Source organism: Myotis brandtii, unplaced genomic scaffold (assembly GCF_000412655.1).
Source record: "Myotis brandtii unplaced genomic scaffold, ASM41265v1 scaffold56, whole genome shotgun sequence".
NCBI lineage: Eukaryota > Metazoa > Chordata > Mammalia > Chiroptera > Vespertilionidae > Myotis > Myotis brandtii.
The window spans coordinates 2969200-2985792 of NW_005370080.1; the positions used below are offsets into that span (position 1 = coordinate 2969200).

The 16593-nt window shown below is 40.3% G+C and overlaps 1 protein-coding gene across 1 annotated transcript in view; it reads right to left on the reverse strand.

The window, feature by feature from the left end:
- HIVEP1 (human immunodeficiency virus type I enhancer binding protein 1) overlaps positions 1–16593 on the reverse strand; it is a 172546-nt gene that overhangs the window by 151845 nt on the left and 4108 nt on the right. The window contains exon 2 of the mRNA XM_005878441.2: positions 13667–13809. Coding sequence (XP_005878503.2) covers positions 13667–13706 — 40 coding nt within the window. The 5' untranslated portion in view covers positions 13707–13809. The remainder of the gene's footprint in view (positions 1–13666; positions 13810–16593) is intronic.

Below are 16593 nucleotides of genomic sequence, written 5' to 3' on the forward strand. Positions count from 1 at the left end.
GATTGCCCCACGGAGGGAGGCCCAGGTCAGCCAAGTGATCACACCCCATGCCTGTTGCCACAAGAGAGAGGCAACCAGTGGCGGGGGAGGGAGTGGCAGCGCCGCACAGATGGCAAGCAGTGGCAGTGGCGGAGCAGTGGCAGTGGCGGAGGCAGGGCCAGCTGCCGGCAGCCGGGGGAAGAAAAGTCCCAATAGGCTCTGATCGTCGGCCAGGCCTAGAGACCCTACCTGAGGGGTCTCGGATTATGAGAGGGTGCAGTGCGGGCTGAGGGACACCCCCCTCCCCTGTGCACGAATTTCATGCACAGGGCCTCTAGTTAAAAATAAAAAGCCAGAAAGCAAATCAACAGTTGCCCGGGGCCAGCGATGACAGTGAGGATTAACTACTAACAAGCTCAGGGAAACTTTGGGGATGATGGGCATATTCTAAAACCGGATTGTGTTAAAGCCTACATAATGCTATAACCTTACTAAATATCACTGAACTGTACACTTATAATGGGTTAAATTTTATTGTATGTAAACTTTATCTTAACTAAGCTGTAAGAGAAAAAAATACTGTGCAATGGTTTGACTCAGGCAATAACTACTGTCTGAAGACTGAAAAAGGCATTCCACTCCTTCTTGGAAGAACATATCACCAAATGCAAACTCTAGCTCATCCAAGATGCTCATGTGAATGCTATCCACATTGTTAACACATCACTTACATGACATTAATTCCATCAAAACATATTCCATCAACTTAAATATCAATGTACAGAAGGCCAAATAATGCATTTAACCCCTCTGCCATGCAGTCACACATCTGCTTATATATGCTAACTGAACAGATGTGGCCAGAGTGGCCCTTTGTTTTCACCTCGCTTCATAACCACAACGGGCTCTCCTTTCCCAGAGAAAGGAAACATGTTAACAGTTACTGAGTCTGATAGCACTTCTGAGCCATGCTAACACTGGCATGTATCAAACTACAGAGACTAATGTTCCAATGTGTCTGTACAGAATTAACATTGCTTTTAAAAGTATTTCTCAAAATACTTAATTACCATGAACTCAATCAAGCCTATCCTTAACATAAACTTAAAAATAAAGTAAAATAAAACCAGAACATTAAAATATCATTTTTTCTACTTACTCTCATCACACAACCCAAACCACAAGCAATAAAAAATTACTTGGAGATTAAAGAGAGTATTGTAGGAAATAGAGAATTCAGACATAACAGAAACGTAATCACGTTCCCAAAAACCCAAGTTCAAACTATAATACCTGATGAGTTAATAGCAATTGTCACTCAGAGGGCCTATCCCCTGGTCATGGTCCTGCTCTCAGAACAACACTTACCACTCGCAACGACAGGGCTGCCTCTGAGGGAGCATGTTTTCGAAGGCACTGCCCTCAAAGACGGCTCCATTTTCCTGAAGAAAAATCCTTCACAAGTTGTTTGGTGTACAGCATTGTAAACCACCGCTTTCAATATTTTTCTGTCACTGTGATTTAAATCTAGGGGTGACTAAAGGAGATAATCTACACTAATAAAGACAAACATGCAAATTGACTGCACCTTTGCTATGCCTTAAGCCACGCCCACCAGCCAATCAGAGTGACTATATGCAAATTAACCCAACCAAGATGGCGGCCGGCAGCCACAGAGCTAAAGCAAGCAGGAGGCTTGGTTGCCCCAATGATGGAGGAAGCCAAGCTTCCCGCTTACCGTGGCGGGCTCTGAGCTCCACTCAATGCAACAAATTTTCAATTATAGAAAGTAAATAAACCCCGGATACCTGAACAGGAGGCTTCCCTCCCACCTGCCCTGGCTGGCTCTGAGCTCCTCTCAAGGCTACAAAGTTTCAATTATAGAAGGTAAATAAATCCCAGAATAAAAAATAAAAAGAAAAAAAGGAGAGGCTGGGAGTTTCCGTCGCCGGCAGTCTTGGCCAGCCTGAAAACGGCCCTCAGCCCCTCACCCATACTGGCCAGGCACCCCAGTGGGGACCCCCCACCCTAAAGGGAGTGTGGCCAGCCTGAAAACAGCCATCAGCCCCTCACCCAGGCTGGCAGGCACCCAAGCGGGACCCCCACCCTGATTCGGGACACCATTCAGGGCAAACCAGCTGGCACCCACCTGTGTACCAGGCCTCTATCCTATATAGTAAAAGGGTAATATGCAAACTGACCCTAACAGCAGAAAGACTGGGAATGACTGGTCACTATGACACACACTGACCACCAGGGGGCAGACGCTCAATGCAGGAGCTGCCCCCTGGTGGTCAGTGCGCTCCCACAGGGGGAGCTCTGCTCAGCCACAAGCCAGGCTGACAGCTGCCAGTACAGCAGTGGTGGTGGGAGCCTCTCCCACCTCCTCAGCAGCGCTAAGGATGTCCAACTGCAGCTTAGGCCTGCTCCCTGTTAGCAAGTGAACATCCCCCAAGGGCTGCCAGGCTGCCAGAGGGATGTCTGACTGCCAGCTTGGGCACGATCCCCCAGGGAGTGGGCCTAAGCCAGAAGGTGGACATCCTCTGAGGGGTCCCAGACTGCAAGAGGGCATAGGCCGGGCTGAGGGACCCCCCCCCCCCCCCCCCCCCGCACGGCGCCAGTGCACAAATTTTTGTGCACCAGGCCTCTAGTACAATTATAAAAAGGTCAGCACTCCATCTGATGTAACAGCAAGCTCCCTGACAACCTAGGCATTTCGATGGGGACCCACAATCTTGGCATTAGAACATCAAGAACAAGTGAATTTTTCTGGTGAGACCAACTCAACCTCTAAGGTTCTCCCTTCACCTTAGAACCACAAGCAAAGGGACTTCTTCCCAAACAAATTGGATTCCTTTGTCGTGCTTGGCAGGCAGCAGAGGCTCACATACTAGAGCAGTAGCCCTAGGTTCCCCTAGATTTCATTCCTACAGTGTCCTCTACAGAAAGATGAAGCATTCTTACTTATTCCCAAACATAAAAGGGTTTTTAAATAAGTAATCCAATTCTCCTCAATTTCCTAGAAGTCGTCAGTAAACTCTTTCTGCAAAATGTTAGGAAAATAAATATTCTAGGCTTTGCCCAGCCACTTGCAACCAATGAACTCTGCCTCTATAGCAGTCCTAGACAACATGTAAATGAATGGGCGGGGCTGCATTCCAATAAAACTGTTTTTATAAAAACAGGTGGAAGACCAGATTCAACAAGTATACTGTAGTTTGCTGACCTTGTCCTAGAATAATAGCTGTTTAAAGCTAAAAAGAAAATTACAGATCAATATAACCCGGCTTCCAACCCCTGCTCCTTCCCATGCCTTGTTCCCAATAAAAAAATAAATTCAAGTCATTTGCTCCAGGTCATATAGTACTCTTTTGCTGCTTTTTTCTTATGTAGGAAGATGATTTTCTGAAATAAAAAAAGACTGAGAGACTGCCTCATTCTTTCAACCTACCATACTATTTCCTGAATATCAATAAAACATACTCACTCAACATGGGGGTGTTACTGTTTTGTTTTGTTTTAAATATACTTTATTTTGCAGAGTGGTTTTAGGTTCACAGAACAATTGAGAGGAATGTACAGAAATTACTTGTATACTCCTTCCTCCACACATGCATGGCCTCCCCCACTATCAGCATCTACAACCAGAGTGATACATTTGTTACAACTGATGATCATACATCAAAATGTCATTATCATCCAGAGTCTATATTTACATCAAGGTTCACTGTTGGTGCTGTACATTCTATGGGCTTGGACAAATGTATAATGACATATATCCCCCATAATAGCATTATACAGAGTAGTTTCACTGCTCTAAAAATCCTCCGTGGGGAGGCTGGTTTTTAATTTCAAAGTATAAGATAGTTCCTGGTCTCTGACATATCTTCTATAAATACTCAACTTAATATAGAAGAATTCAACTTGGTAATTTTATAAATGTCACAAATAAAACTTATACATATCAAACATAAGGTTTCCTTTCCTCTTCCTTAGAGTTCCAAGGTCATTGAGAAATCCACTCTAATCAAGCAAACTAGACCAACAGCCACTTCTCTGTGATTTCCCTCCATTCTTTCTTCTGCCAAAGTCTCAAAACAACTTATTTTCTCTGCCAATCTATCCTTTCTTTCTTTAAAAACCCATCTCAGAACTCTGCCTTATGCAGGTGTTCACTGAGAAAACATTAATACCTGCAAGTATTTTCATGAATGCTTTTATCTCACCCAGTTTTTTTATTTTTTATTTTTTGCTTCATTGTTCCTTTGAGAATCCCATACTGCATTATCATATTAATATGAAATTATACATTTGTTGCTTCATATTGCCCTTATATTTTTCATGTGTTTAGAGACATATTAAAAACTCTTAGGAGGCACGTATGAGGTTTTATTTCTAAGCATAGTATATTAGCATGTTCATTGTTTGTACAATTAAAATGGAAGACTAATAAAATCTAACCCTGATCCCTTAAAAGTAGTTCTTCACTTGCCCTTTGTCTACATCTGAAATCTGGAAGAGTCCACATATATTGAAATAGTACACTTTTTCTATATTCTGTACTTACTGTATGAGGAAAATTATAAGATATTTTCTTCTATAATTTTATTTAGAATTTTTAATGTTTTCATATTAGTTTTCCCAGAAATAGTTTCTAAGTCTTTGTGTCCCAAGTTTAAACTGTTACGCTGAGGCTCACATTTAATACTGCCATTCTCCACTTCAAACAAGACATCTCTACTTTCAACTATACATTACTGAGCAAACATGTAAGCAAACATGATGGAACAACTATTTTCTCTCTCTTGAAGAGCTTGGAAATTCCCTTGATGGTCTGCAACTTAGAGTAATGTATACATACACAACTCTGAAATGGATTTCCAACAATTAAAGGCATAGCGGGAGTGGGAGTGGGTGGGAGAGTCCTTCAAATTCGGACCCCCTTAGTAATCTCGGCACATAGGTGTTATGTTTGACAAGCTTTAATTCATAACTGGGATGGAGAGCATTTCCAGGCTCTTATGAATCAGGAAAGCTCTTTCTACTGGCAACATTAACAAGTATACTCTTGATAGTTCAAAGCAAAGGCACCAGAGATGCCTAGCTGTGGGAACCTGGGCAAGTAGCAACCTCCCCCTGCCTCATCCCCATGTCTATAAAATTGAGTCAATAATAGTCCCTATCTCACATGGTTTTTAGGATTAAATGAGCAAATGTGAAAAAAAGCACTTTGAATATTGCCTAGTACACACACCTGTGAACAGCTTTGCTCTTCCCATAACCATAAAAATAATATAACACAACTTTCCTCTTGCCACCAGCCTACAATAAACCATTACTATGGAAAGCAATATGATTTTTTTTTTAATTCTAAAGACCACTCCACAAATACCATCTCCAACAAGATACAAATAAGCTGCTCAAAATCAATTCACCTAAACATCTCTGGCCAACTTTCTCATCTGTCAAGTGAGGAAGATGAACTAAATGACCTACAAGGTTGTCCTTCCCGGATATAAAACCTGAGTCATTCTCTTGGAGAGGCATGTAAGACACTAGCGACATAAGAGAAAACTCCCTGGTACACTGGCATCATTTAACTACCCATCAGTTCAGTTCATTTTTATTTAAACTATCAAACACTGCCCCAATTTTATGTTTAATCTATTTCTATTTGGATACTATAACTATTAAGCAGTTATATGATCTCATCTTTTTCCTCACTGGCCAATCTGAAAGAGTTGGAAGCTAAGCACATATAAACATATTTCAAAATGCAAAAAAAGTATATTAAATTCACACTCTAATCATATAGGCATCCAGAAATATTATGTGTATATAAGCGCCTAAGTACCACAAAAAATCAAGCAGTTTCACACTTAGCGACTGCTATTCTAATTACATTATAGCCAACTATTTTATCACTATATATTTTTTAATATATTTGCATGGCAGCATAGCCATAGAATATTTTCTAGAACAAAATTCATCACAAAAAATTTCTAAGAACTTTCTGAAAACTTTTCACTTTAAAGTTAAAAAAAAAGTCAGAATGAATACAATGCTGTACCATAAGCTAACGGTCAAGGCCTTCCTTCTGAAAGACTGGCTGGAGTATTGAAAAGAAAAGTTTCTGTGCTACAGTGAATATGAATAATGGCTCATGGTATTACAAAGCACTTAATGTATTCATAAATGTTTTTCACATAACACAATCAACTTTAACCCAGACTGGTTCAAATTACATTACATTCTAAATATAATGCTTAAAAATGTGTGATAGGAGATTTTATGCACATCATGTTTTTTTCTACTCTATGGTGAGGTACAATTATACCTCCTATAATTTAGAACATATTTTGTACAAAGATGTTCTAAAATAAAATCATTGCTCTAATTATATTTCATATTTGTTTTTAAAAAGAAAAAAAACACTTGGTTAATAAGCATTCCAAGAGCATCAAATAAGCTCTCAACATGAGCCAAAAAATAATTATCTGAAAAAAAAATGGGAGGCTTGCTATATTACATTTTTCTCCTATCTTTATCCTAGTCAAACTGAATAATATCAGCTACTTACATGATAGCTCCTAATAACTTCAAATCGCTTTTTCACCTACATCATCAAAGCCATTTTTAAAGTTATTGCTTATTTCCTTTCTAGCTATAGTTGTATACAACTTTTTTTTAAAATAAGCCCTGGGGTTCTTTTCTCTACAAGAAAAGAACTCCTAATGTTTATTGCATGTCACATTATTATACTTAAAATCGTTTTTTCTTGGGAAAAAAAATATGCGCTTCAGAAAATAAAGGATGCATCAAAAAAAAAAAAAAAAAAAAAAAAAAAAAAAAGAGTTCTGACCTAACATTCAAATGTGAAAAATAATGCATAAACAGCTGGAACTCTACCTGAAAATCATCGAAATTAATCCTCTTCTACTCATAAACTGAAGAAGAAAGTCCTACATAACAAGAAAATGGAAGATTTCATTCAGTGTAGATGGTTTTACAAAACAATCACTGGAGTGGACCCACACATTGATAGCAAATGAAAATATTCACAGTAACCTGATTAGTGAGTGCTACACTCTGTTGGGTTTCTCTGGTCTTCACACAGGAGGTGAGCAGAGGATGAAGAGAAGGTACCATCTCAGAACCTAAATACCAGTGATGACTAGAGCACCGGTCGCCAACCTTTCCGACCTCACGGACCATCAGTGGTCCGCGGATCACCGATTGGCGACCCCTGTACTAGAGCACTTCATTTCAACCCCATATGACTGTGACATGGACATTTTTTATAACAGTTCAATAATAATCACAATCACTTTTCTGAGAACTAGATGCAGACAGAATATTATGTTTAACTTCATTCAATGTTGTCAAAAAATGAGGCAAGATCTGAATGAGCTCAGGTGGACAAATCGAGAAGGCAGCACATTGAGTATGAATTTTCCTTCCCAAATTATTTTCTGCACTCACATCTCTTTTCCAAATCCCAATCCTCAAGTAGTCAGGGTAAGAAAGAGACATATCAGTGATCAATGCTGAGTACTTTAGGCAGCATCAAAATGCAGACACAAGTTTTATACAGGTATTCCTCTCGTCCTCTGTTTGCAAAGCATATGCAACCCAAGAGTTTGATATAAACCAGTTTTTATAGAAAGTGACAACTCTCTATACTGAGTGTTTACCTGTGTCTGCCTTTGTACCAAGTGCTTATACTTGCCATGTCATCTAATCTTCACCCATTATCTTTAGTTTACAGACAAGGAAACCAACAATCCAGCTTGCCTAAAGCCACACAGCTAGTCCCTGATAACCTGAAGCCAAACACTTTACCATTATATTAATTAAAGTACTGAAGAGATAAGCTCTAGGAATCCAATGGCAAAAGCTCATGGAAAACAAAATAATAATAACTACAGCATATCCTTGAATAACCTCGTTTTGTTCAAAGTTGTTTCATTACAACTTTTGTTTTTTTAATCCTCACTGGAGGATATGTTTTTTGTTGGTTTTAGAGAGAGGGGGAGGGAGAGCGCGAGAAACATGAATCTGTTGCCTCCCATAAACTTGCAACCTGGGCATGTGCCCTGCCTGGGAATCAAACTCATGACCATTTGGTGCATGGGATGACACTCCAACCAACTGAGCCACACCGGCCAGAGCTTATTACAACTTTGATGAGATGCTACAGGAACTTAACTCTTGTTTATATCATTTAGCCTATGGTAAAGTCAGTTTCATTATAAGCAGTTTTGCTTAAAGTTGCAGAACCTACTGAGGATGTTGAGTGAGGATTTACTATACATAGTTTATCTGTTCAGGCAACTAAACTTTTGTATTGTAACAGGATTCTCAATCACCGGCTACCAATTATTGGAAGAAGCATCTGCCAACTCAAGGTCCCAAATGTAAATAAATTTCATGAAGAGAGATCATCTTTAACCCTATAGTTTGCTAAAGAGCTAACATAAATATTGTTTTGTTGTGCACAGATAGATGATAAAAACAGTCTCTTTAGACATATAACTTATATCCAGATAAAATGATAGACCTGTAGGAGAATAATTATGATGCAATATCAAAAGGAGAGTAAGACACCTGTAGACACAAGCAATAGAGGCCCACTGCATGTTGGCGGAAGGACGAAAGGGGGAGAAGAAAATAAGAAAGGGGGGAAAAACTCAGAGAAGTGAAATCTTCTTTGGCAGAGAAAACTCACACACAGAGTAAGAAAACAGAGTGGAAATGGAAAGGGGAAGAGAGACTTTCCAGAACGAAGAGCAAGCACAGCAATGCTGGATTTGCATGCAGAGCTCCTGAAGTGGCAACAACTTTTCATCAGAAAGACTGGAGAACATGAAGGTCAAACTGTGGAAAGTCTGCCCCAGCCAAACTAAGGACTTTGGACTTCATCTTATAAGGCACTGGGCATCGAGACCCCACAAGTGGATCTTGGATATGTTCTGATCACCCTAAGTGCTACTGTAATAAAGCTGACTCTCAGTGAGAAAAAATAAGCTTTTTTTTTTTTAGTTTAGTTTTTGCAGTGTTCGAAGCTAAATGCACTCAACCAATAAAAATGAAAAACAGCCAAAACCGGTTTGGCTCAGTGGATAGAGTGTCGGCCTGTGGACTGAAAGATCCCAGGTTCGATTCCGGTCAAGGGCATGTACCTGGGCTGCGGGCACATCCCCAGTGGGAGATGTGCAGGAGGCAGCTAATCGATGTTTCTCTTTCATCGATGTTTCTAACTGTCTATCTCTCTCCCTTCCTCTCTGTAAAAAATCAATAAAATATATTTTAAAAAAAAATGAAAAACAACTACACAAAATTCTCAAAATATGTTTTTCAAAAGGTTAATATTTAGTGTTTTCCACACGGATTTCCAATCTTAAAGCAGATGAGTCTTTAAAACCCTAGGCCCAAATTCAACTAAAATAGGTAACACCTAATTTTTTTTCCAAAAGCTCTGAAACATATTCACAATGATGACTGACACAAGCATAAAAAAAGCCCTTTATCTAAGGGGACTGACATGGAGCCCCTGCAAGTCCCCGGCTCCTCCGTCCTATGTTTCCCAAGAGTGCAAGCAAAGACTTAAAGGCAGTGGGGGACTAGTGATCAGCAAGGAATGACTGCTGGGGAGGATGGCGCTGCTCGCTGCCACAGCTACACATGGGCAGTTCTGCAGTTTGCCACAGTGTCCTGGAGACCTCCTAGTCTTTATTCTGAACACCACGTGCTTGTCTCATGTTCTTCTGAAATTCTTATTCAGCCTCACAAAGGACATGTCAGTGTTAAACTCTACCCACCTCCATCATGTTGAGCAGACACCAAAGACAAAGGTTCCATCTAGTTTATATGGCTAAGGGTGATGAGACTAGAATTCAGCAAACCACACTCTTACGGAAAAAACTAAACAGATCGCCCATCAAGTCTAACTCTGTTCTCACTTATGCTTCAAATTCATATCCTCCCCTTAACAATCCAGTTCCTCTCATGCTTTTCCACTAAAAACCTCTATCAGGGACGTATAAACTCCATCTCCTTATGGGAGCAGAGCATGGGCATGCCAAATTTTAAATCCATACAAGTTCTTTATACTCCTGCAGGACAAACCCCTGCATTGTACTTTTTACTCGCATATTACCTGAATACATGAATATACGCATATATACATATTCTCCCTAAAAATCATATTCCAGAAAGTTACATTATGTTTACCCATGGTTTTGCATATCTAAAGGTTATACCAAGCCCAGCTGAAGAACCAAGAATCAAACAAAAATTACATTTTAAGAATTAAGAAGCATAATAAATTATAATCTGAGAAATTTTTAAAAGTATAAATCTTCTATTACTGACCTAATTACCAAACACAAGACAAGTACTTCACAGACTATTTTCCAAGGAAGCCAAAAAAGAGGCTATGTGTTTAATGAAAGCCCCTAAGGATAGCGTAAGCAGTACGAGCAATGCACTCATCACAGCAAAGTGGCTGGCACAGACTCCCTCTATCTTCTGGTTTCCTTTCTCCCCATTTCATAGCTCACTTGATGAGCTGGGTCTTCTGTAAGCCAAAGCAGTGGGTCACCAGTAAAACAAAACAAACAGGATATTCCAACTGTCAGTGAGATACAACATAAATGCTAAAAAATTCATTTTAGTAGCTAATGTTTCCCTTGCTTTAACCACCAAACTGTGCCTAGGGAGAGTCCTCAAACACATTTTTAGAAGGAAAGCGGAAAATTTTTTTTTTAAGTGTCACACATTAGCACTTTCTTACCTTTGTGCCTTTACCAGATTTTTCCAACCAAAACAGCTTTCCGTCATTCTTCTCTGTCCAGTGAGCTAACCACCTGGCTCAGTTACCTCCCCTTCCGTGAAGTCCTCCCCACCCCCAGTCAAGGTGACCCTCCCTGGGTCTGGTGAGGCTCAGGTCTCACCAACATGGCTTTGGTAGGATGTCCTGTGCTAATCTACTCTGATCTCTTTCCAGATCTTCATTCTGGAAAGTCTCTCTTCCCCTTTCCATTTCCACTCTGTTTTCTTACTCTATATGGGAGTTGTCTCTACCAAAGAAGATTTCACTTATCTGAGTTTTTCCCCCTTTCCTATTCTCCTCCCCTCCCAACTCATCCTCCCTGTCCCCCGCCCCTTGCCCCCTCCACACACACACACAGTGGACTGAGAGTTCAAACTGCCTTAGTCAAGCAACTTTCTAAACTCTTGCTAATGGACCGGAATCCAATTTATTTCAAGTTCTCTTAGAAAACTTTGAAAACACTACAAGTTTACTATTAAAATGTTTAACTACACATACTAAATTTTGACTCAGTTTTGGAGGACCTTGAGGATCTAACTCCTCCTAATTCTCCTACTCCAATCTTCTACCTCTCTCCCTCTTTCCTTCCCCCCTGAATAAAACTTCTTATGCACTAGTAATGGAGAATTAAAACTACCATGGAAGCATAATCAATTATAATGCTTCCACCCCAGCATGAAATGCACTCACCCTACCTTGTCAGTGTCTTGGATAATTTCTCAGCCTTAAGAACCCAGTTCAGATGATACCTTTCCTTCCCTAACTCACCATCCTGCCCCATTCCAAACTGGCCCCCCACAACCAGGGCAAAATATGATCCCCTATCTCTGTGCCACAGCCCTCTTGTTCTTCACTCACTGTGGTAGCACAGTTCTATGGTTACCTGTCTCCCCCCACCCCTCAATTCCATACTCCTTTTGGAACCCAAGTCTGATTTACCATTTTATCCCTATCACCTAAAACAGTGGCACATGAAAGTGTTCCACAAATATCTGTTCAGTTGTACACTTATTTGATACAGAACGGAAAAGAGTCTATGGCCTAAAAATACGCACTTCTCAGGATAGTCATGTGACCTAAATTATAAAGTACAGCTGGCCCTTGAACAAAGTAGGAGTTAGGGGCACAGACCCACCTCCTCACCCCCAGTCAAAAATCCAAGTAACTTTTGACTCCCCCAAAACTTAACAATTGTTGACTAATGCAGAACGGATAACATAAACAGCCGATTACCACATTTTGTATGCATATGTACTACATACTATATTCTTACAATAAAGTAAGCTCAGGAAAGAAAATGTTAAAATCGTAAGAAGAGAAAATAATTTACTGTAGTTATTGAAAAAAATCCTCTGTAAATAAGTGGAGCCACACTGTTCAAATACAGGTTGTTCAAAGGTCAACTGTATGTATTTTAAATATAAAAAACATTTAATACTCATGACCTAATGAATAATACTTCCAGATCCATCATGTATTCATTCCTTCGACAAATATCTGGGCTCCTATGAGCTGCCAGGAACTGTGCTGGCCAGCACCCGCTGACCCCGGGGTGCCTTCCCACATATTGGAACAGGGAGCCCTCTCTGGGCAGACGAATTACAAAAGCTGGCCCCAGGCCTCCACATGACCACTTCAGATGGCACCTGTGGGTGTGGAGGCCCCGCCTACAGTCATAAATGAGAGAAAGTCCCTACTTTCTGGAGCTCAGATTCTAGTGAGAGAGAAAGGCAAATATATGGTCCAATTTCAACATTTCCTATATGACTCTGAAAAATCAGACTTTGACACACAACACTTTATGTTCTCAGTATAACTCCTCACCTCATTAAACACTGGTACTATAATCATCAATTTGAACTTGGGCGGAGGCAGCCACTTATGCCAGCAGAGTTCTAGTACTCTTAGGCAGCACACAGCACTGTTTCCAGATTCGAGCAGGCCACAAAACTGACCACATTTTCAATTATCACCTTCTGGGTGACTGGCCAAATTTATTTCACCAAGGATCATTTTAAATTCATCTGTTTGATTTCAAATCATTTTTTACCTTGCATGTGCTTGAGAATTTTTTTTCTATAATAGTAAATATTTTATAAGATACTTAACTCAGTTTGAAATTAATTGCATTAACAGTTCATTGCTTGACACTGCTACACTCTTATTTACTAAAGTTAAATATAAAAGATAACTGCTATTCCCACTTGATAAAACACATTTGAATAACACAAAACTTTTTTAAAAATAAGCTGTTTTCTAATATTAAAATTTCTCTTCACAGGTAAGGGGAAACACTCACTTTTGCATGTGTGTATAAAATGTATATTATACACATATTTTTGACTCAAGAAAAATAGGTCAGTTTTACTCCAAGCTCTGCAAATAATGGTCTGAGTTAGTGTCAACTACAGTTGTCTTCACTTCTTGTTACTCTACCGTAAAGAGTAGTACAAAAATAAATCTCAAAAGAAGTTTGGGGTAGTGGTAAAAGAAATCCATCGTGATCCAGCTGGCAAAGAATACCCAACCATTCATTTCAAATTCCTCAATCCAAATATGGTTCCTGTTAAGAGATAGTAAATCTCAAACTTTAATACCAACATCTAATAGTTGGGAAGGCATTGTAATTTTGTTAAATTCAATTAATTCGTTCAACAAATATTTATTAAGCAGCTCCTAAGAGACCAGAATTGTGCAGAGCAAGTGGAAGTGAGCAAGAAAATGGAACCAGCACTCCTGTAGCTCACTATGAAGCAAGGTCAACATCTAATGAGCTGCCATTCCTGTCGCCAAACAAATACTTTATTACAAGATTTATTAGCCATCTGACTTCTCTTTAAAGCAAAATCTTACCTCTTAGGTTTCTGGGATGAATCTGCTTAGTTCGAGGCATCTTCTTTGATTCAGGGGCCCTTTTTTCTTCTTAGAAATTGAAGGAAGAGCAGGTCACAAAAAGGTAGCTCCATAAACTTAATGTCCATCAATTAATCCATGTGCTGAAAAAGAAAAAAGAAATCATATTTTACTACCATCAAAGGAAAAAGACACGTCAAAGGTAATGGCTTAATACAACACTATCCTAACTAAACTCAACAAAAGGTAATCAAGCTGGAGACTGCTGCAAAAGGTTATTTACTAGCTTTTAATTAAACATAGGACACATCATTTTGCCAATCTGGGCTTTCTTATCAAGAAAACAGGAAAAAAAAAAACCACAATGTACCATTAACAAAGAGTGAAAAATTCATTGAATTGTGTTTTAAAGTAACATTACCAGGTACAATTAAAGGATAGCATCAGCTATAAAAGAGGTATGCTGTATACAGTACCTGTCTACCCAATCATACCCTCTCGTTTCACTGAGTTAATTTTCAGTTAATGTATGTGGATGCTCCCCATTATTCCAGTTCTCCCTTCTAGGCTCATGGTAGGGCTGTCCTTTCTGCCTCCCTGTGTTTAGCTAAATTGTGTGACCAGCTCTGGCTAATGACCTGTGAGTGGAAGAGACATGCATTGCTTACAGGCTGGAGCGTTTAGTTACAGAAGCAAGATGCTCCAGAGCTCCTTTCCCTCTGCCATGGGACAGCCACGATTCCAGCCCGTACATCCGACACCACAGAGCTGAACTCCCACTAACCCAACATGGTCCTATAGCGTAAGAGAGACCTTTGTTGTTTTTAAGTCACTGAGGTTTGGGAATTTGTTTGTTATTACAGCATAACCTACTCTGTCCTGACTCAGACATTTTAAAAGCAATGATCTGAAATATAATGTCAAGAGAGTAATAATCTAAAACCTAATCATCTTCTCCCTAAATCAGCTTCCTGGCCTCCTCTTCCACGAGGTCCTCAAGAATCACTGAGCTAAAATTGTAGTTTTAACTTCCTACAATATGGCTGATAAATGAAGCACATTATTATGATGTTAAACACAAAATTTTTCATCATTAAGCAAAGACCAAAAATAGAATAGGAATGCTTTGTTTAAAACTTTTGTTATATCCTGTACGGTAGAAGAAACAAGAGGATACTTATTGAGCACCTACTGTGTGCCTATATATTTTCTACACATTACCTAATTTAATTCTAATAACTGGTAAGGTGGCTATCACTTAGCCATTTTACAGATAAAGAAAATTAAGCTGTGGAGAGGTTAATCCATGTGTCCATGGTCAGCCACTAAGGAAAGTGGCACCACGTGACTAGGTTACTCCCGGTTCCTATTTCCTCAGTGGAGATAATACTGATTGTCGGGTTTTATTAAAGAGTCTGGGTAAAACACTTCATGACTATATATTTTGGTGTCAAACCAGTCTAGCTTCAAAGCTAGGCTTTACCCTTTACTGTGTAGCCTTGTTCAAGGTACTTAACCTCTCCAAAGATCAGATTTCCCAACTGTAAAACTAGGGAACAGTATCCACCTCATAGGTTATAAGAACTAAACAATCCCCCAAAATACTCAAATATTAATCCTCCTTAAGAAAGCCTATGTGTAAAGACTATATCTAATATATATACCCAGGATATGGTTAAAGAAATTTATGGTTTCATTGTAACAGGGAGCAAATAGAAGGAAGGCTACCATTAACTTCAGTATCGCTTCAGTATCTTATCCCTGATATGGCTAAATGCGGGCACTGCCAAAAATATGTGCAGTATTTTTAAATGCATGGGGGAGAATATAAAATATGATGGTCCAATATTATGTATGTACCTCATCTAACACTCTGCCAAATTATCTACACATATATGGTTCCTCGACTCCCTGCATTAATGACATCCACCATTCAATGCGTGAAGCTTCTGATTCAATAGAAAATTTAGAGACATTGGGGCCAAATAAATTCCATGCTTAAATACGTTCCTTGTTAAACTTAAAGCTCTTCTTAAAAATAACAATAAACTCGAAGCTTTTAAATGGTCATATTTGGAAGTTTTTAAAGCATGAACTCGGACTGTAACAGTCACGTGACTCCCATAGGATCTGGAGCTTAAAATGTAAAATATGCAAATTCCCAATCAGTAACAGCTTTCCGCTACCCCATTCCCTGCCTACCCACTGTCCCTAGCTGTCCATCCCTTGTTTAAATCCTTGTGGGAGGGGAACAGTGGCTATTTTCAAATACTACAGCAGCACTGTAGCGACCAGGGCCAGTGACAAATCATTCCTTTTCAGGAAAGAAATAAATACCACATGGAGCAAAAACATGACATGATCAAAAAGCGTAAAGACAGTTGCAAGGAGAAAAAACATGAATGAATGTGGAGGGCGGAGCCTGGGAAAACCCCTCTGCAACGCTGCACTGAACAAAGCACTTCGCACGCCAGGAGGAGGGGGGAGAATGGAAGTGCCAGCTCAGGAAGGAGCCCGGAGTGGAGGAGAGGAGCAGGAGGACGGCGAGAAGAGGCGAGCGCAGCAGCCCTGAGCCTCCTCCTCGCCGCCAGCGCCCCCTCCCCTCCGGCAGCAACTCCTTCCCCAGCCCGACCCCAAAGGGAGCCTGATCCGACCCGCGCCCAAACCCACTGCCCTCTTCCCAAACTGCTGCAGGCGCGTACTCCCAACCCGGAAAGAAACTACCCAGGTGGCTGGGAGTAAACAGGCACTTAGAGCAAAGAACGAAAGGAAAAGACAGCCACAAAGCCGGGAGGTTGGGAAGCCGAGGCCTGGTCTCCCTCACCCCCCACCCGCTTGCAAAATGCGTCTGCGGCTGGAACGCGCGCGGGTGGGGAGGCTGGGTCCCTCCGTACCTGCTCAGCTCGCAGGACCGCAGCTCGGGCCGC